General features: G+C 47.5%; 1 protein-coding gene and 1 pseudogene across 2 annotated transcripts; both read left to right on the top strand.

Moving 5' to 3' along the window:
- The first annotated feature begins 2946 nt into the window (after positions 1-2946).
- LOC100822748 (probable glutamate carboxypeptidase LAMP1) lies at positions 2947-8912 on the top strand. 2 transcript variants are annotated; one of them, XM_010233986.3, is made up of 12 exons: positions 2947-4077; positions 4182-4249; positions 6172-6253; positions 6426-6518; positions 6610-6762; positions 7143-7211; positions 7377-7467; positions 7545-7634; positions 7724-7812; positions 7915-8031; positions 8129-8269; positions 8363-8912. In XM_010233986.3, the coding sequence occupies exons 1-12, from the start codon at positions 3052-3054 to the stop codon at positions 8543-8545; spliced, it is 2202 nt and encodes a 733-aa protein (XP_010232288.1). In that variant the 5' UTR covers positions 2947-3051; the 3' UTR covers positions 8546-8912. The 2 variants fall into 2 exon arrangements, with proteins under 2 accessions (XP_010232288.1, XP_010232289.1); XM_010233987.3 differs by having other exon boundaries at positions 2948-4077; positions 7380-7467.
- A 6516-nt stretch (positions 8913-15428) lies between these two features.
- LOC100844364 lies at positions 15429-20893 on the top strand (annotated as a pseudogene).
- The last annotated feature ends 750 nt before the right edge of the window (positions 20894-21643 follow it).

The raw sequence follows: 21643 nt of genomic DNA, 5'->3' as shown, positions 1-21643 counted from the left end.
CGAGTGTTATGATTCCGTCGCAATGTAAGGTGCTAGTCCGTAGCACGGGCACCTTGCTGGTGTCTTAAAAAAAAACAGTTTACTACAGTTTCCCATTTGGTTTGAAACTTCAAAATGTAGTACAAGCACAGGTTTAGCCGGAGGCTGGAGCTAGCTCACTTGAATGGAGTAAGCAAAGCCCAAACGAATTAACAATCCCCTCGTAATTTAATCGAAGGCAGATCGATCGTGCAAGAGGAGGACGACGCGATTCCACTACTTCACTAGCACTATAATCTTTAGCTTCCATAAAAATGCAAACGCATGGCACGCAGAACTAAGTAGACGATCCGGCCGGAGCTGACAAGCTACGCGATGAGCTTGCGATCACGGTGGCATGGCATCCATTTGGTTTCGAGACGCATGGTAAAGGCAGCGCCGGACGTTAACATCACGAGCCTTTGGTCCGTTGCTGCCACCTGCCAAAGCCGCCGCAGGCCCGCAGCTGTCCGTTTGGTCGTATCGCCGAATCGGCCTCTCTGTTCTGTTGGGTACGTCGTATTGCAATTGCAACCCTCTGCGACACATTTTTAACGCCCCATCGCAAGAATCCAAGGAAACAAAAGAAATTTCAAACGTTGATCTGCGGATGTCGACGCTGTAGTACTAGGACAGAAGCTGTTTGTACTCGGTGTGAATTGATAAACCAGTACATGAATAAACAGATGGAGTTGGGTATGATCAATGATGCTCGGTTGCTCGAGCAAACTTCTGCCCGTATAATATTTTTGGCGTGCAAATATGAGCAACCGCATAGGACGTGGGTTCTCATTGTTTATTCCCCGAATTCCTCTCTTCTGTCACGTACTAGCTCACGTCCAGCAGTTTAAGTTGTTCATCTAACTAGCAGGCAAGTCTAAAGAAAATAAGGAGATGATCACATGGTGTCGACACCCCTAAAGCTAGGTCGAAAGAACAGAGCTGCATGATGCGAAACCGGCCCCATGACCATGAAGCTCCCACCCAACCATTGTTGATTGTTGCCTTTTGGATTTATAACAGGGAAATATATATCCGGCCCCTATCACAGGAAATAAAAAAGACTAATAAGAAGCTCCCGCTGGCACTGCATCCCGAAGATTTCGAAGTGGACGAGCTCGCCGGCAAATATAAGACGCGATAGCTACGGCTTGCGGAGCAGACCTTGCGATGTTTAATGTCTTGGCTATAGTCATCTGTGCATGCTAGATTGCTAAAAAAAAAATATGGATCCCATAACCGTGTGCCTGCCCAGCAGCCAACTGGGCACTATTGATGTTGACGACGCCACTTCCATATCTTGGCTATAGTCATCTGCGCATGGAGTAGTCAATAATGTGATCTCTTCTTGGTTGGGACTACAGTAATCTCGAGTAATTTGCTACGGATGAAAGGAAGTGAGACAACCATTAGTCAATCGGATGTTTCTATATGAGGGTTTTTAAGGTACTTTTTGATACTACAAGAAGGAAAGAGTAGTAGAGCGTTGATTACCGGGGTAATTTAGACTTTTTTACGTCCGATTTAGGCCTGACCGGATGAGGCCCAAAACTACTGACCGCACGAAGAGATCTTGGCTAAAGAAAAGATCGATCACATCTGCCCCATGCTGTCAAAAAAAAAACGCAGCACCGCCACCCCCCTCCCTCCCCACGGTAGACTCAGGCGGCCACATAGATCTCTTCCTCTCGTGGTCGCCGCCGGCCGTGCACGCCTGCTTGGATCCCCTGCCCTTCGCCGCACGTTCCGCTCCGATGTCTTATGCCGCTCCTTCCTCGGGATTAGGCCGGCCAACTTCGTTCCTGGTTTGGCGCAGATGGAGGGAGGATGAGGGAGACAACTCACGTGGTGGGCTTGGGCCGACATTTTCCTGTAGTAGTTTTTTTTTTCCCCTCATTTTACTACAACTCCGTTTTGATACTCCTGTTTTTACCACAGCACAAATTTATATGGGCCTTCAGATCTAATAAAATAAAATAGACGCCTCACAGCACACTTATCTCTATAGTTAACAGTACACGATTCGAAATAACACGATCACGATCGTTGTTTTAAAGAACAGTACAAGGTCGTTGTTCTAAAAGAACAGAACACAATCCTCCATCGCCGCCGGTCGTCAACAGAAATGAGACGCACCACTTCCTGAAATAGAAACTCTCCAATTTTGGAGCTTCCATCCATGGTCCATGGATGCTGTTGGTAGGCGGTGTTGCCTCGCCATCTGCAATGCCATCAATCCAGCATCGCCATCGCAACAGCCACTGGTCCACTCGTGATCTAGCACAGGCCGTCGCTACCTCCAGGAATTGCACACCCAACTCGTGGATATTCGGTACGCAGGATTTTGAAAACATAGGAATAGGAAAAGTGGAGGATTAGAAGGCCATGCACATTGCAATTCATAAGATTTTAAAATGAGGTCTCACCTAATGTTTAGAATTCTTAGAAATTAGGCCAATTTGGACACTTTTCTTAGAAATTTAGCATGTCCATTTTCACGAAACGAATGCTACGTATAGAAAAAAATCATAAGAGTTGAAATCCCGTAGAAATACTTTAAGAATGGAGCCGGGAAGCAGAGGCTCGATAGACCCCGGCCCTGCGAGTCTGCGACTCTGGCTTCCCGTCCAGTCTGCTGGACCTTCCATCGCCTCCGGCCGTCAACTGAAGCAAGACGCACCACTTCCACGGAAATATGAAACCTTCCAATTTTGGAGCTCTGATCCAAAATTTGACCGTGGTCCGTGGATGCTGTTGATAGGTGATGTTGCCGCACGGTGTGCAGTGCCATCAGATTGGTGATGTTGCCGCACGGTCTGCAGTGTCGCTATCGCCGCACTGCAGCAGCCACTGGTCCACTTGTAATCCCGAGCGCAGGCCGTCGCTATCGCCCGGAATTAACAAACGGCACGGCCAACTCGTGGAAGCAGAGCAAAACAGAGCACACCCCTCTCAAATTTCGTTTGACCCCATGCCAGTATGCCACTCTCCTAGCACCCGCGCTCTTCCTTCCAGCCACCACGATCTCCCGCCATGTCCCGCCTCGACGCCGCTTCCCTCCTCCTCCCTTCGCCTCCGCCGATCAAACCCCATCGCCGGGGCGGGCGCCTCCTCCCGTCCGCGCTAGCCGTCCTCGGCGGCGCCGTGGTTCTCGTCGTCTTCGTCCTCCTCCCTTCCCCTCCGAACCCACCCCGCAACTACGGCTCCCTCTTCCTCTCCCTCGGCTCCAACGACACCGCCGCCTCACACCTCCGCGCGCTCACCCTGCACCCCCACGTCGCGGGCACCAAGGCCAACTCCCTCACCGCCGCCTACGTCCTCCACGCGCTCTCCTCCCTCTCCTTCCCGGCGCACATCACGCCCTACTCCGTCCTCCTCTCCTACCCCGTCCACCGCTCCCTCTCCCTCTCCACGGCACCCGGCGGCCGCGGCAGCACCAAGTCATTCTCCCTCGTCCAGGAAACCTACCCCAACGACCCTTACGCGCCCGCCGCGGCCGAGGTGATCCCGACCTTCTTCGCCTACTCCGCCTCCGGGTCCATGTCGGCCGAGGCCGTGTACGCCAACTACGGCCGTGAGGAGGACTTCGCCTACCTCGCCTCCCGCGGCGTCGACGTCGCGGGCAAGGTGGCGCTCGCGCGGTACGGGAGGATCCACTGCGAGGACATCGTGTACAACGCGCGCGTGGCGGGCGCCGCGGCCGCCGTGGTCTACACCGACCCGCTGCAGTACGGCGGCGCCCCCGGGGAAGGGTCGTTCCCCAACACGCGGTGGCTGCCGCCGACCGGTGTGCAGGTGGGCAGCCTGTTCCGAGGCGTGGGCGACCCGACGACGCCGATGTGGGCGTCATCGGAGGGGTGCGAGCGCGTGAGCGTGGAGGACGCCATGGCCACCGACGACATGCCGCGCATCCCGGCTCTCCCGGTGTCGGCGCGGGACGCCACGGAGATCCACCGGGTTCTAGGCGGTGCCGTGGCGCCGGTGGAATGGCAGGGCCGGGGGGACGGCCCCGTATATCACCTTGGCCCCGGGCCGGCCGTCCTGAACCTGACTTACGCCGTACGGGGAATTGGAGCCGTTTTCTGTTTCTTCCTTCACTGATCTTGTTTACGGTTCGGCTTTCGCTGGGATGCTACTGATGATTTTGCTGTGGAATTTGCCAGGGGAATGATACGATGGCAACGATTGAGAACGTCTTCGCGGTCATCGAAGGCGAAGAAGAGCCGGACAGGTAACTGATTCTTTCTGAATTCTGAATTTCTGATGCTGTATCAACTATCAAGTACTCCGTACAGCTTTGCGTTTTAAAATGGCTCTCCCGCTTTGTCAAGGAAGCTTCTATTACACTGCAAGCTGTAGTAATGCATGCATCTCGGTTACGCATTTCCGAATTCCCAGCACTGCTTTTGGACCATCAGACATCAGTAGACCTTGATGGCAATTTTGAAAAACGGACCTGTAGACCATGATATACTGGCAAGTGCATGTCACCTTTGCTTGCTTGTTGCATCCAATTGTGCAATCCTACTCTTGTGCCATAGTTTTCTAATCCTAGTATCCTCTTGAGATCCACTTTACTGATCAGAAAGTTCTCCAGACACACTTTTTCTATATAAAAATGTCATGCATGTCACCTCCTATTTAGATACTCCAACTTCATATATCCATCTGAAATTGCCCCGGGTTTAATAAAATGATCTACAGACGTGCCAATGTACCGATACACCGGCCAATTCGTGAATTTGGAGTTCCAGAATCTTTCTACGTTTGTTTATAAAGTAAAATGCATCAGAGGTCCTAATTCTTTTGTAAAGGTCTCAAGTTAGTCCTAATTCTTTGAAACTGCACGTTTGAGTTCCAATTATTTCATAAGTAGTTCATCACAGGTCCTAATGTGGCTCAGACGCGTGTCTGTTGCTGATGTGACTACTTGGACCCACATGTCATATGACAAGGTGTAATCTCTTTTGAAAAAAAAACCTTCCTCCTCTTCTCTCTCCCACACCTCTCCTCTTTCTCTTCCGCACTGGTCCCCTTCTTCCCCGAAGCGCTCTCTCCCGAGTTCCCCCTCGAGCTTCTTTCTGGCTGCTCCTTCTCTCGTTGTTGGTGACGCCGTCGAGCTCATCCTAGGCCGGTGAACCTCGCCATCGCAACCACTTAGTCGCGCCGCAGCTCCTAGCATGCTTTCTGCAGCCTGGAACGCGAACGGCATGGTCGTTTTCCAGTGCGCGTCCGCGTGCCGCCACCTTGTACCGCCGCGGCCAACGACTTCCTTGAGCCACGAGACCTTGCCCACAAGCTCCGCCTCATCTCCCTCTGATTCCCAGCCTAAGGAATCGTCAACAAGAGCCTTGAATAGCTGCCATCGTGGTCGTCTTCCTTGACTCCGGTGTCGAGCCGCCGCCGCTCGATCTCCTCCTCCGGCGAGGTCTGGACTTCACCGCCTCCTTTCTTTGCTCCGCGAAGATGTCCTGAAGCCTCTGGTGGTCTTCCCCAAGCCCCGCTCGTCCCGAGCTGTCCCCGCACCGTTCCCCTGCCTCGGCCGCCGCCGTTCCCTGCTCGGGACCTCCTCTGACAGATGGAGGCGCTGATGAGGGAGATCCCGCGCTGGAGTGGCCCAACGACGGCAAAGCAGCGGTGCCCGGCGGTGGTCTTCGTGGCGGGGCTGCTCAAGGTCGCGCCGGGCTCGGTCGAGGGCGGTGGCAGCTTCGAGTGCGCAGCGGGGCCAAGCGGAGGGAGATAGCGAGCGGAGCTTGAGGAGGGGTTGCAGCGGGCTCATCAATCTCGCAGGAGCTCATGGCTCGGGGTGGGAGAAGAACACGGGAAGAGGGCTTCGGGTGGGAAGAATCGAGGGAGAAGAAAGAAAGAGGCAAGGGTTTTTCTGTAAAAAAGAGTCCATCTTTTCACCTGACATGTGGGAGGCAGCAGACACCTGTTTGAACCACGTTAGGACCTGTGCTGAACCACTTATGTAACAATTAGATTTCAAACGTGCAGTTTCAAAGAATTATGATTAACTTGGTACTTTTACGAAAGAATTATGACCTCTGATGCATTTTACTCTTGTTTATACTACTCTTAGGATGTGATTGAGTTTTTGTTTAAAAAAAAGGATGTGACTGAGTTGGCCAATTTTAACCTTCCGTGATATAGATATGTTATCCTGGGTAACCATCGTGACGCCTGGACGTTTGGAGCCGCTGACCCCAACAGCGGAACAGCTGCTATGATCGAGGTAATTCACCTAGCAATCCATTAATTAGGCTGTTCTTGTCTCTTAACTCTTCTCTGTGCCATAAACCAATAATCCTTTGGAGTGTATGAAATGACCTATCAGCAGACATCTTAAACAATATGATCATGCCTACTTCTTGACCTGTTGCCAATTTCACTTGTTGCCCATCTAGTTGGCTCACCGGTTTTCGATGCTGCAAAAGCAAGGATGGAGACCTCGAAGGACCATTATTTTGTGTAGCTGGGATGCGGAAGAGTACGGATTGGTATGTGTCTCACTTTCTTGTTACCACATTCGTTAGGTATATATAGGTATAGGCAGCTTCTCAACTGCAATGGTTATCACAATTTATGCAGACAGGATCAACTGAATGGGTTGAAGAAAACAGGGAGATGCTTTCTTCGAGAGCTGTTGCATATCTTAATGTTGACGTTTCAGTAGTTGGTCCTGTGTTCCAACCATGTACGACTCCCCAACTGGATGAGCTTCTCCTGGAAACAATTAAATTGGTATTATCCCATTCCTGAATCTTTTTAACATATTCACATACTCCCTGTACCTGTAGTAAAGATACAATACGTTTTGGACATAGTTATATTCAAACTTTCGAAATTCATCTCCAAAACTATTGTCGTAGGACAACAATTTTATTAGATTTACAATTGTATTGCAGTAGAAATTAATGACCAAATTTACAATTCATAGACCATGTCGATGCTGAAACCGTCGTCTTCTATAAAAGACTGGGTACTGACATTCACCAATATATTATACTTGGTGTACTTTATTTGGTTTTGGTCACACTGAATGTGGTGGTAGTGGTCAACAATGGGTGTCCATTTTCCTTATTATGATTTTAGGACAGTCACTATTTTCTCAATTCATGAAGGTTCAAGATCCTGACAACTCATCTCAGACGGTGTATGATTCATGGGTGAAATCCAACGTTTCTCCCAAGGTGAGTTGTAACATGACTTCATCATTAGTAGTTGTTCCTTCGTGCTTAAAATAGAACTTATAGCTTCTGGGACATTTTTCTCTGAACGTTGACCTGTAAATTTCAGTTCCAACTCTGAACTTGTAGCTTGTATTTTAACATATATTGTTGCTGATCTCCTGCAAGAAGATTGGACGATTAGGCGATGGAGGATCAGATTATTCAGCATTCGTCCAACATGTGGGTATTCCATCCACCAACATGATATTTGGAGAAGGTAATTAAGGCGCTTCATGTTGGAGATAGTTCTAATGTTTTTTCATATTTCCAACGGAGTGCCTTGGACTTTCACAGGGCCAGGATATCCAGTTTACCACTCTTTATACGATGACTTTGTATGGATGGAGAAGTTCGGAGATCCTGGGTTCCGTAGGCATGTTGCAGGTGCTGCTCCCTATTGTTCTTGTGCGTTGTGTTAGTAGCGGCACTAATTTCTGCACCGCTGCATGCTAACCAACATTGTCATCTTACAGCTGCTAGCATCTGGGGAATTATGGCTTTGAGGCTTGCTGATGAAGAAATCATACCCTTTGATTACATGTCCTACACAGTCGAACTTGAGGTAACACTGTCTACTGACTGCAATAACATTTAGGCATAATGGCACGCAAATAGAGGAAACACCCAAAGCCTTATGAACTTGCAATTTCTATTTTTATGTCAGAAATATACAGAAGTTGTAGAGCGTGATGTCAGGGGGACGCCTATCAGTTGTTCCCCATTGTACAACTCAATCAAAGCTCTGAAAAGGGCAGCTACAAAAGTAAACAATGAACGAAAGGTAACTTGGTTACTTCAGAATTGCTGCTCTGCCATACAATCTTGTATGTTAGCTTTAAACTTCTCATGGTGACTGAGGAAACCGATTGTTTTTCCAGGAAATTCTAAGGGAACTGTCGAGAAAGCAACTGAGCAAGGGTTCGTCGAAGGTCCGTGGGCTCAACGACCGGCTTATGCAGGCAGAACGAGCCTTCACTAACAGGGAAGGTATCTTCAAGCAAGAATGGTTCAAGCATCTGGTCAGTGAACAATTCTTCCTTCTCTGGGTTTTACTGCGTTATCTCGTATTCTCGTGATCTATAGCTGATGTTTGTGGGTGTCACCTCTCGCAGATCTATGGGCCTTTAGAACAGAACGATTGGGATACCGCGTCATATCCTGGTATAGCCAATGCCATAGCCGCGGCGAGGAGCACCAACACTTCAGCGTCATGGAAGCTCGTGGAGCACGAGATTCATAGAGTCGCCCGGGCGGTAATGCAGGCATCTGCTGTGCTTGGTGGCAGCCTGACATGACAGCACTGGACAATGGAGTCCGCAGTGTACGGACCGTAGATATGGAAGGAACACATTGTTTGATCATGTTTGCAGTCGAAGGATAATCTTGCCCATTAATCCTCTGGGTAATATGATCATGGATGGATAAGAAGAAGATGTAGCTGTACATATGCATGTGCTTTGGATGGATGTATTGGATTTTACAAGAAGTAGCTTTATTGATTCTCGGCTAGGATCAAGCCGATACAGCCGCATAAATGTTAGACACCTGGCTGTTTTCTTACATGATGCACGCGCTCATGCAAGGAACTAAAGATAAACATTATGTGAACTATGCGTTGGGTAAAGACCTCACTGATCGTTCGCTCGACTCTTCGTATAAGAATCCACTTTTCATCCATTGTTCGACAATTTGTGACAGTGTTTATCCATTTTAAAATCGCTGCCACGTTTTTTTAGAAACACAGTACAGACTCAAGCAGTCGCACACACACGTACATTCACCCCTATGAACGCACGCACGCACCCTACCCATATGAGCACCTCCGAGAGACTGGGCCGCCGGCAGATCATCTTGAGATTGACGAAGTCACCACATACGTCTCGTAGTTGATGGTGAAAGATCGAGTATGTCTTCAAGAGGGGGGGGGGGTGAATTGAAGATTATTAAATTTTACTTCAAATTAAAACAGATTCTTCAAACATGATGAAACAAGTGAAGACAGAAAGAAATTCTGTGTCTTAGCAGAGTTACATCAGCGGAATACAGTGAAGAAAAATAGTAACTGAAGACAGTTCAGAACAGTTCAAACTGAAGCAAACAGTTAATGAAGACTGAAGATAAATATGTGAGAAAAAATATCACTCAGACACAGAGACACGATGATTTGTTTCCCGAAGTTCAGATTGTTGGCACAATCCTACGTCTCCGTTGAGTGGGTTGAATCACACAAGATTCGCGGACAAACAAGTCCACCCAATCCTCCTGAGTTAAGACCAAAGTCTCGCCCAGTTACTCGTGATAGATCTTTCTTCGCAGAGGCGATCTTCAGGCCTTCATAGACTGTTTGACGCAAATCACACTTTGATTGCTCTTCAACGACGCCTAGCCGTCTAGGTACTGCCAAACACCAAGAGTAACAAGTTCTTCAATGTTCGGCTAGGAGGGAGAAATCATTTTCTGCAGCTTAGCTTAGTTCTAAGATTTTTCTTCACAAAATCGTTTTCGAGATCTCCACCGAATGGTAGAGGGGGTCGGCCGCTTATATAGCCGGGTGAAGCGACCGCTCCCTTACAAGGGTTCGATCTCTGTGCTTACCGTACTAGTACCTAGATCGATTCACTAGCACACACAGTTTCAAAATGTAATACTAAGATACAAAGGTCGAAAGTACTTTATTACATCGTATCATCCAGAACTTAATAGTACTTACAAACTTACATAACCCCTTGGGTCAGCATAACAAATAGAGTTCCAGAATAACCAAAATATTGTTTCATAAACAGCAGCGGTAAAAGTGGAGCAAGTGGGCCTCAACTACTTCCAGAGGAGAGAGCATGTTGGAATGTAGGTACATGACCCAAAGAACATCGACGAACCTCACTCTTCGTCAGATTCACCTGCATTGTTAATTGCAACCACTACGTGGTCAATACATTGAATGTATTGGCAATTTCACCTGGAAGTTATATCAGATCTTACCAAGTATACGCAATTGAGGTATAGTGGGGTTCAGGCTTTATGGCGTGGTAGCAAAACATAGTTTATCCTACTACAATTGAAGGTTACATTATTGTTAACTAATGGACACCGGGTAGAAACACCGATGCTCCTATTAATCTAAGGACATAGAGTAGAAACATCAATACTCCTAAACCCAAGTTCAAACCATTCATTTTATTTAAGAAATTGGAATGAGTGAGACCTTCCTTACAGCCCCAATATCTAGTTGCTCATGATTGTCCGTAACCGGGGACACGGCTAAGTACTTAGTTTGACACTCTCGAGAGGTTGTACACATTCCCCACAAGAAATCGATGTGTTAATCCCTTGCTGTCCTCTGGGTGGAGTAGCAACGGCATCGACTTCAAGAATTTTCAGAACATGTTCATCCAGACCACCTGAAGGACCCGCGCTCCCACCTACACAATTACCTCAGTACAATCCCTCGGATCTGGGTAAACATTTCTTACTCCATCTAGGCAGAGCTCATATTACCATGTGGTTGTATTGGAAGCTACTAAACATGAAACTAGTCCAGTCTCTGATACCCCAGGTGGCATTCCACATTTGCGACGCAAGCGCTCCCCGAATCCACGGAAGAGACGTCCATGGACGATCCATCTCCGAATCCACGGAGACTCGACTCAGAGGGACCCATAAAAATGGACCTGACGTCGTATAACATGTCAAAATCTCAAAGCAGTCCACCCAGGATGGTTCATTAGGGTTGTTTTTGCCAAGTTTCCAAAATCACTCCACATCATCATTTCACAGTGATTGAGATTTCCCTCCCACGTTTAGTAACATAGCATGGGTAAGCAATACTAATCACGATGGCTATTGGTGGAGGATTCATGGCAAATGTAATCCTATAGCTAATAGGTAAATCTTAGCTAGCATAAGTACGAGTAATAATCCTGTCAATGCATTTCTACAAACAAATCTAATGCATAAATATTTTAAAAAAATATACAGTAATAGGATATGATCAAAGTGAACTTGCCTTGGTAGCAGTTGGAGTTCAAACACTCGTCACAATCACAAGCTTCGCTCTCCGAGAAAACTATACGAAGCAAACAATATACACACACATAAACACACACAATTCAATCATGACAAAAGAATGTATGCTATGATTCAATGCAAACATGTGACATGATTGGGTTTATTTTACTTCGGTACTCAACTGATCGTAAGCATTAGTAATTAAAACAAATGCATTAGGGTTTTAACAAAAAGGCAAAGACAATTTATTAAAACCGTAAATAAGGTTTTATTGGCATCATCCAAATAATTATATTCAAAATATTTATTTCTCTTTCCCAATGGACAGAGGATAATAAAACAAAATTTTGGGCACTGGTTTCAATTAAGAAGGATTTCTAAATAATTAGTTATGATTTAAATGGCATTAAACTCTATTCTGGTAAATTGACTGTGATTAAAATATTCAAATTTGAAATTGGGAAGTTCCAAAAGATTTTACATTTACTAAGGATTCCAAAAAGGTGTGGATCATCAAATTTGGCCAAACAGATTAAAAGATATGATCATTTGAAGTTACAGGGGCTTTTTTGCAAAAGTGCCATTTAAATCAAATCCGGGATTAAAATTTTATTCTCGTTTTTATTTAAGCAGTGATACGTGGCGGCTTCTCATTGGTCCGTACCGGTTCGGTTAAAAGGAATTAACCCGATCTAATCTGAGCCATAGATCAAAAATGGACGAATGAGATTGAATCGAGCTCACCTCCGAGAACCTAGGGTTCCGGCGAGCGGCATCTCTGGCAAAGCCGGCGGCGCGGGGAAGCGCGGGGACGGAGCGGCGCGTCGAGGCGGGGTCGGGGACGCGGTTGGCGACGCTCGGGGACGGCGCGAAGACGGCGGCGAGCGGCGAAGCGCCGGCGAGCGACGGGCGGCGCGGTTCCGGCGGCTAGGGGGCACCATAAACGAAACCACGCGTGTCAAAAGAAGCGCAAGGTCGAGGCGCTCTAGAAATTTGAAGATGCGGGCGGAATGGCTCATCGGTGAGGTCGGCGCGGCGCGAGAACGGCAGCGGCGGCGGAGCTCTTCGGCAGTGAAATCCGGCAGCGTGGGCGCGAGGAGACGGGGCGAGCAGAGAGGGAAAAGGATGCGGGGCACGCTGGCTTTAAAGGGACGCGGTCGGGGCACTTCGGAAAGGTCGGGAACGGCGGGCGCGGGGATGGCGCGCGCGGAATTCGGCGCGGATTCAGCGGCGGCGCGGGCGGCGCTTTCCTAACGAGGACGAAGGCCCTGACAGGTGGGCCCCATCTGTCAGTGGCTGCGGGCGCGCGCGCGCGGACCGTGCTGGCTTGGTTCGGCTCGGGCACGATCGGGAGTGGGCCGGTTCGGCCCAAAACGACCGGTCCGGTCCGGTTTTCTTCTTTTTTTTTTCTTTTGGCCTTTTCTTTTTCCCTTTTTTTTATTTCTTTGATATCTTTTGATTTTGAACTCCAAATTGGTCCAAATAAATTGCAGAAAATTTGTAAAATTATGTTTTATCATGATACAACTTTTGGGAATAGTTTCCCCTCAAAATAAAATATATAAAAATACATTTTCCCGATAAATGCCTTTAGGGCTATATAACTATTTAAATAAAATACTTTTCCAACTACAGATAATTATCCAAAAATTATGAGATAGCTTATTTATGCAATAAATCCCTTTTATAAATAAACCCTATTGGTTTGAAGATCCAAAGCTCAAATGGGTGTAAACCCTAGAGTTTAAATTGAAACAAAATCTTTTAAAACCTTTTTGAGATTCAAATTTGAATTCAAACATGCAATGTGGTATGATGCTCGTAAGTGAAATGCACATGTTAGAATTTGAAATTTTGGGATGTTACACCGGGCCGAAAAAACTAGCTGTTACCGACAGTTGGACCCCACTGAAGAATTGAAACACCACCGGTCTCGAGACACCTATCGTCTCCGTGTTCCACCGAAGACATTTTTCTTCAAGTGCCAACGGTCATTGTAACAACTAGTTTGACTGGTCAGACCAAAAAGCAACACCACGTTTTTTCAAACATTTTTGAATTCAAACTCCTTTTGAGAACAAAGCAAGTCTTCAATATGAAGAAACTGATCCAGGAACATTCGAGCTCTTCTTCACACATGAAGACAGCGAATCTCGAAGCATCCTAGACTCAACTTTCTTCAGAACGAAGACACACCATTTTTATCCTAAGTTGAGCATGAGGAAAATGAATTCTTCACAACCAGCTTACCGCTTGGAACCCCTCTTAATAGTACGGCTTGTCCTATACTCAAAGTGAAGATAATTCTTCACAGAAATTTTAGAAAACATCCTTAACCTACCCGTAAGCCTTGATGCTTCAAGCCTTCTTCCTATCTTCAATTTTGAGGGATTACCAACGCCGGTTGGAACTCTTCATCCATGGGACTAAGCATCTGGAACACTCAATTTGCACATTAGTCCCTTAACCAATTTGTCATGAATCATCAAAACCCATACGGGGGCACATGATTCGCTTTCAGACAGGTACGTCACTCCCACTGAAAGCACAACGCCGGTTAAACCCTGGAATAAATTCAGGAAAATGCGAGCACCCATGTCAAGTCTGAAACTTGAACTTGGGTGGGCTGGTTCCACCACAAGGAACCAACCACCTGAGTTAGGCCAATTAGGCTAACCAATTTAACCAATTGGCTAGGAACGACCACGTCACTCCGAACAATAGAACCAACATATCAGAATCATTAGGCTATTTGGTTAAATCGGTTAAAAATGTCACGTACTCTCTCTGTTTCATAATTCTTGTCTCAAATTTATTCAAATACGGTTGTATCTATTTCTAAAAAACGCCTAGATACATGTAATGTTTCGACAAGAATTATGGAATGGAGGGAGTATTTATAAATATGGGGTAAATTGTGGTACTCCCTCCGTCCAACAAAAGATATCTCAAGTTTGTCAAAATTTGAATGTATCTAGTCAAAGTTGAGACATCTTTTGTTGGACGGAGGAAGTATAATTTTAGAATGGGGTAAACACGGTCACAAATTGCCAAATAGAGAAAAAAAAAGTGGAATTCACTCTATTAATAACATGCATGTGGTTATGACTTTATCTCTAAGTATCAATTTTGGCATGGAGCCATAACACAGAGCGCTACTCCCAAACCATTTTTTTGACCTAAGCTTAGAGCCAATGCCACACAGTCAGTTTCCAAACGTACCTAGATGATAGACCATGTGGGACGCGAGAACCGATATTCACGGAACAAGTGTTGAACTGTCTCATCTTGAGCATAAGAAGTACAATGTTTGTCACTTGGCCAGTTTCTCTTAAGTAAGGTGTCTTTAGTGATAAGAGCATCTCCAGGGAGACATTAAAAATCAAAACCATTAGTCAAAGTAGCCCAGTGAAACATATCAAATCCATGTTGCTCGTCAATTGTCTACGGACATGTCAAGCCAATGCCACATTTTTGTTGACCATGAGTTGATTAATTTTGGAAAAATAAAATTTAGACGTCAAAAAATCATCTCTCATAGTCTCATCCAAATAAGCATTAAAGTTTTGGCCATGAGCAAAATTTTGGCACTCCTCCGATTCATAAAAAGTGCCGTCCACATAGTACAAAATTTGTTCTAACTTAGTACAAAATGGGCGACACTTTGTATAGATAGGAGGAAGATTGATTTATTTTAGACACCATCTAAATATTGTCAAAACTTAAGATATGTTAGTTAGCAAAATCTTTACTGGTCATTTTTCAGAAACGTTTATTTCCGGATCGACTTACAAATAGTTACTCCTTAAAGAAAAAACTTGCAAATAGTTATTTTTCAATCGCCAAATAGCAAAACCGGTTTTAACGGGATAAATTTGGACTCAGAAGTCAGAACCAAACAACCCTTGTCGAAAAACCTAAGGACATCCGCAAAAACTGACTCTTGATTATCTATTATTTGAAATTTGATGATGCAGAAGAAAAAGATAAAAGACTCTTAAGAATCGACTAAGAGTCGATTTTTTACGCGCATTTAGTGTTAACAAAATATCTAGAATCAATTTAAAAACACAAGGAATTCTACCGTTTGGTCTAAGATTACATGACGCGAAGAGTCAGCGGTGGCTCCACTGTTGCGATTGCAGATGCCATTACAGCGCGACAAGCGTCGCACGTGATGTTGCCGCACGATCAGCGGCACTATCCCCTGCGACTCCGGCTCTCCTTTGCCGCTGTTTCACACCACCACGATCTCCCGCCATGTCCCGCTTCGACGCCACTTCCCTGCTGCCCCCTCCGCCTCCGCCGACAAAACCCCGTCGCCGAGGATGCCTCCTACCTTCCGCCGCCGTGGCTCTCTTCTTCTTAGTCTTCCTCCGCTCCCCGCCGAATCCACCCCCCAACTACGTCTCCCTCTTCCTCTCCCTAGGCTCCAACGACACCGCCGCCTTACACCTCCGCGCGCTCACCCTTCACCCCCACGTCGGGCACCAAGGCCAACTCCCTCACCGCCGCCTATGTCCTCCACGCGTTCTCTTCCCTCTCCTTCCCGGCTCACATCACGCCCTACTCCGCCCTCCTCTCCTACCCCGTCCACCGTTCCCTCTCCCTCTCCGCGGGGCCCGGCCGCGGCACCAAGTCATTCTCCCTCTCCGCGGGGCCCGGCGGCGGAGGTGATCCCGATCTTCTTCGCTTACTCCGCCTCCGGGTCGGTGTCCGCGGAGGCCGTCTATGCCAACTACGGCCGCGAGGAAGACTTCGCCTACCTCGCCTCCCGCGGCGTCGACGTCGTGGGCAAGGTGGCGCTCGCGCGTTATGGGAGGATCCACTGCGAATACATCGTCCGCAACGCGCGCAAGGCGGGCGCCGCGGCCGCGCTGGTGTACACCGACCCGCTGGAGTACGGCGGCGCCCCCGGGGAAGGGTCGTTCCCCAACACGCGTTGGTTGCCGCCAACCGGTGTGCAGGTTGGGAGCCTGTTCAGTGGCGTGGGTGACCCGACCACGCCGATGTGGGCGTCGTCGGAGGGGTGCGAGCGCGTGAGCGTGGAGGGCGCCATGGGCACCGACGACATGCCGGGCATCCCGGCGCTTCAGTGTCCGCGCGGGACGCAACGGAGATCCACCGGGTTCTAGGCGGGGCCGTGGCGCCGGCGGAATGGCAGGGCCGGGAGGACGGTCCCGTGTACCACCTTGGCCCCGGACCGGCCGTTCTGAATCTGACCTGCGCCGTACGGATAATTCAAGGCGCTTTTGTCTCTTCCTTTACTGATTGTTTGACTGCTTAGTGCTTTTGCTTTTGGATCTGCAGGGGAATGATACGATGGCAAGGATTGAGAATGTCTTCGCAGTGACCGAAGGCGCGGAAGAGCCGGATAGGTATCTCAGTATCTGTTTCTTTCTGAATTCTGATGCTGCATCAAGTACAACCCTTGGTTTTTAAAATGGCTCTTCAGCTTGTCACAGATCTATTACGCATCTCTGCGTATGTTTGAGTTTTTTTTTTTTGAAGGGAAGTAAGTCTGAATTTTGAAATCTGCTTTTGGGCTATTCGTAGCTAATTTCGTCAGTGTGACAATTCTGAAAACGGGGCCTGTAAGTTATGATATACTGGCAAGAGCATGTCACCTTTGCTTGTTTGTTTGTTTTTCTTTTTCTTTTGGAAAAGGAGGATCCCGGACTCTGCATCGACTGATGCACACAACCATTTTTTTGCTTACTTGTTGCATCCAATTATAGTCTTGTCTACCTCCCTAAATATCTGATCATACCGTATCCTTTTGGGCTCCACTTTACTTATCAGAAAGTTCTCCAGCTACACCACTTTCTAGCACCTGATCTGCTCCTATTTAGTGACTCCAACTTCATAATATCGAATCTGAAATTATCATGGTGTACTTGATTTATGATTTGTGAGTACTTTGACTAAGTTGATCTGTAACTTTCTGTTTGATGAAGCCATCAAGACTTCCCTTGAAAGTCAAAAGTCGACAGCATTTTTCTCGCCTTTCAATTAGGCCGTTTGATTGGAAGCAAACAATTAGATGCTGCGTCGTACTAGTTGTCAAATGAAACAAATAACAATATTGCCATGGTTTAATAAAATGGTTTAGAGACGTGCCAATCTTACATACACCTACCCTGAACTTGGATTTCCATGATCTTATTTATTTTATAGTACTACTTCGAATGTGACTGAGCTGACCAATTTTTACCTTTCGTGGTACAGATATGTTATCCTGGGCAACCATCGTGATGCCTGGACGTTTGGAGCCGCTGACCCCAACAGAGGAACAGCAGCTATGATCGAGGTAACAAAATTCCATCTCAGCAATCCAGAAGTATAATATACTTAACTGTGCACCGTGCCATAATATACTTGAATTGACATAGCAGCACAAATCTTAAACAACATGATCATGCTTGCTTCTTGACACATTAATTTTACCTGTGCGTGGACCATTCAGTTAGCTCAAAGGTTTTCGGTTCTTCAAAAGCAAGGATGGAGACCTCGCAGGACCATCATTTTGTGTAACTGGGATGCGGAAGAGTATGGGTTGGTACATCTCTTTCTCTCTCTGTACCGTGGTACCATGTCCATCCGTATATACATAGGCAGCTTAGGGGCATCTGTAATGCCGATTATCATTTACGGTTATGCAGATAGGATCAACTGAATGGGTTGAAGAAAACAGGGAGATGCTCTCTTTGAGAGCTATTGCATATCTTAATGTTGATGTTTCAGTAGTTGGTCCTGTATTCCAAGCATCTACAACTCCGCAACTTGATGAGCTACTCCTGGGAACAATAAAATTGGTATGTGTATCTTTCCTGAGTTCTTCTGAAACTGATAGCCACCGACATTTTAGTTTACTTATTTTGTTGTCACGTCATAATCATAGTGGTCAGCAATCTGTATCTCGACATGGAAGCACCTATGTGAGATAATTTTCATGCTTATGCCATTCTCCTTATTAAGATGTGCAAGTGTTCCTTGTGCAAATCCTGAAGGTTCAAGATCCTGATAACTCATCTCAGACGGTGTATGTTAAAAAAAAGTAACCAGTGGAAAAGCATAACAAAGTAAGTAAGTTTATGAGCTATCTATCCAGATCAGGGTTGAACGAAGCGAATGGAAAAGCCAAAGAAAACAAAAATCCATTGCGATTAGAAACCAGTGACTCTAACCGCGAAGCGGAAGACACGGTCGGCCAGCCTACCGACCTGGAGAAGAGCACCACTTGCCCCAAGCACAGCATCTAGAGCCCTCTCCACCGACTGCACGTCCAGCTTGAAGTCAGCACGGCCAAAGGAAACCACCATGAGGAAGGCAGCCTCAGCGGACAAAGGGTGAACAGGCTGCCGGTGAGATGAGAAGATCGAGCGCGCAAAACGTTGACCCGCGACGATGTCGTTGAAGCACGGGGTCGTGGGCGAGGCCGGTGATCCAGGAGGAGGCCCGGGAAGGGAGTGCTGCAGAAGGAACTCCGGGAACTTCTGGAGAAAAGAGGCCAATTGCAGCACCGTGGAGACCCCGGCAGCACGGCGCGAGGCATCCTCCAGACAGACAGACTGGAAAGCCTCCGCCTCGGAGTAGCCGGCACGGCAAAGATCACCAAAGCAGTCGATGAAGGACGACGCGGACGAGGGCACCACAGCAGGGCGGCGTGAAGGAGGCGTGAGGAAGTCAAAAGCAACCTGCAGATCCCGAGCAGCATTGAGCCAGAATTCCTCGGCAACGGAGGCCGGGCCGGAAGGCACCATCGCAGGCAGGGCGACAGTGGACACCGCATAGTCGTCCGCAGGGAGCAACGGAGAGGCAGTTCGCACAGTGGACGTCGAGGCGGCAGCGGCATCGACGGGCGCAGATAGAGGAGCCGCCCAGGCCGTTGGGGTGGCACCGCCAGCGGGGGCGAGGCCGGGCACCGGCGGCGGGGGCGAGGTCGCCCTCCCGCGGGAGCCGACCATTGGAGTCATCATTCCTTTGTTCACCTGTTCCTTTATTACAGTTATCAGATCACACAGCATTCGTTGAACATGTTGGTATTCCATCAACTGGCATGGTATTTGGAGAAGGTAAGGCACTTCATGTTATTAATTCGAACAGTCCTGTATTTCTAATGGAGCTCCTTGTACTTTGACAGGGCCAGGATATCCGGTTTACCACTCTTTGTATGATGACTTTATATGGATGGAAAAGTTTGCAGATCCTGGGGTTCCGTAGGCATGTTGCAGGTGCTGCTCCCTATTCTTCTTGCGTGTTGTGTTAGTAGCGGCACTAATCACTGCTGCATGCTAACCAACATTGTCATCCTACAGCTGCTAGCATCTGGGGAATTATGGCTTTGAGGCTTGCTGATGAAGATATCATACCATTCGATTACATGTCCTACACAGTCGAGCTTGAGGTAACACTGTCTACTGATTACAAGAGAGGAAACACTGAAAGCCTTGTGAACTTGTAATTTCCTTCCTTTATGTCAGGCATACACAAAAGCAGTAGAGCACGATATCAGGGGGACGTCTCTCAGTTGTTCCCCATTGTACAGCTCAATAGGAGCTCTGAAAAGGGCAGCAACCAAAGTGAACAATGAAAGAAAGGTAACTTCGTTTCTTCACAATTGCTGCTCACTCAATGTGTCTTGCACTCTAGCTTTTCAACTCTTCATGATGACCGAGGAAACCGTTTTTAATCCAGGATATTCAAAGGGAACTGTCGAGCAAGCAGCTGGGCAGGAATTGGCTGAAGATCCGAGGGCTCAACGACCGGCTTATGCAGGCAGAACGAGCCTTCACTAACAGGGAAGGCCTCTTCAAGCAATCATGGTACAAACATCTGGTCAGTGAACAGCCATCCACACTCTTCTCTGGGATTCATGCAGTGTCTTTTATTGTCGTGATCTCAAGCGGATGTTTGGGACTGTCACCTCTCGCAGATTTGTGGACCTTCAGCACAGAACGATTGGGATACCGCGTACTACCCTGGCATAGCCAATGCCATAGCCACCACGAGGAGCACCAATACTGCAGCGTCCTGGAAACAGGTGCAGCACGAGATTCACAGGGTCGCCCGGGCGGTAACGAAAGCATCTGCTGTGCTCGCTGGCAGCCTGACTTGACAGGACTGGAATCCGTTGTCATGTAATGGGCACATTCTTTCTTAGTTAAATGATAGTACAGGTCATGAATCAACATGCCCTGCCGTCTATTAACCTTCTCGGCTATATGATTCTGGGGGATAGACGGGAAGGGAAAAGATGTAGCGATAGAACGGATGACTGATTGCGATGTGCACGAGATGGGTCTCTCGCCCATGCACGCCCCAGATGTTTTCGGTGTTGCAAACCCTTGTATCCGTATTCTGTAAATGGACTTTCTTGTTGATCACTTGCCGCAATTCCTTTGGGGGACTATGTAATACGGAGTACCAATCAGGGCGTATAGGTCGTCTCCAATGTGGCAAAAATATGGGTCTTATGGACTTTTCTACGTCTTAAGGTTGAGTCTTATACATTATGGGAGTGTGTATTGAGTCTTATACATTGTGGGAGTATGTAATAAGGATTTTTCTTCAAGTAACACTCATAGCACCATGGATAGGTAGTAAGAAAATAAAATATAAAGATGAGCTTTGTACTATTGTATGACATGTGGATCATATCTCTAAAAATTCTAGAGATGGTCCCATCTTGAACACAAAAGTGGATCTTGAGCATTGTGGAGTTTATAGTTTGTTATAACATATGTGGTGGACCCAGCTTATAACCAGTTGTAAAATAAACACCGGAGATGCCCTAACTAGATTACAGAAAGAAGTTTTGTATATTGATATGTTCAGGAATTTATTTAGAGCAACTCTAGCATATTCCAAACCCGGCCAATCCGAACTAGCCGGTTCGGATCAACTGAATTTCATTATTCAGTTTAGAAGAACGCCGGGCAGAACAGAAACCGAACTAATCCGAACTTTTCAAAACAAACATTCGCGTGTCAAGTAGTTCGGACAGATAGCAAGTTCCTCCCAGTAGTTCATCCGACAAATAAAAAGTTCATACATTTGACCTAAAACAAACATGGATTTAAACCTAATAGTCGCCGGAGCTAGCGCCGCCGCGTCCTCGGCGAGGAAGATTATCAGTCGGCCCGAGAGCGATGGATGGCCTCGACGAAGTCTTTCTCGAACTCCGCCTCCCTCTAACCCGCGCCTTCTTCTGCCGTTTGCTCCGACGCGAGTCTCGCCTCCTCGTACGCCGCCACTCGTCGTACGACGCCTCCACGGCCTCCGGGATGGCCTTTGGGATGCGGCGGTGGGAAGCGAAGGCGGACCTCTCCGCCTCGGCCTCCTTCCGAGCGCGGTGGCGAGAAGCAGAGGAGGAGCTCTCCATGCCG

Source organism: Brachypodium distachyon, chromosome 2 (genome assembly GCF_000005505.3).
Source record: "Brachypodium distachyon strain Bd21 chromosome 2, Brachypodium_distachyon_v3.0, whole genome shotgun sequence".
Taxonomy (NCBI): Eukaryota; Viridiplantae; Streptophyta; class Magnoliopsida; order Poales; family Poaceae; genus Brachypodium; species Brachypodium distachyon.
The sequence above is the reverse complement of the archived record's forward strand: the minus strand, read 5'-3'. Positions and strand labels throughout refer to the sequence as shown.

Excerpts from the sequence above, each read along its gene's own strand:
- LOC100822748 (XM_010233986.3), top strand. The coding sequence starts at position 3,052 with ATGTCCCGCCTCGACGCCGCTTCCCTCCTCCTCCCTTCGCCTCCGCCG. Across the intron at positions 4,078-4,181 it reads TCCTGAACCTGACTTACGCC|GGGAATGATACGATGGCAAC; the intron begins GTACGGGGAATT and ends GGAATTTGCCAG. Across the intron at positions 4,250-6,171 it reads GGCGAAGAAGAGCCGGACAG|ATATGTTATCCTGGGTAACC; the intron begins GTAACTGATTCT and ends TCCGTGATATAG.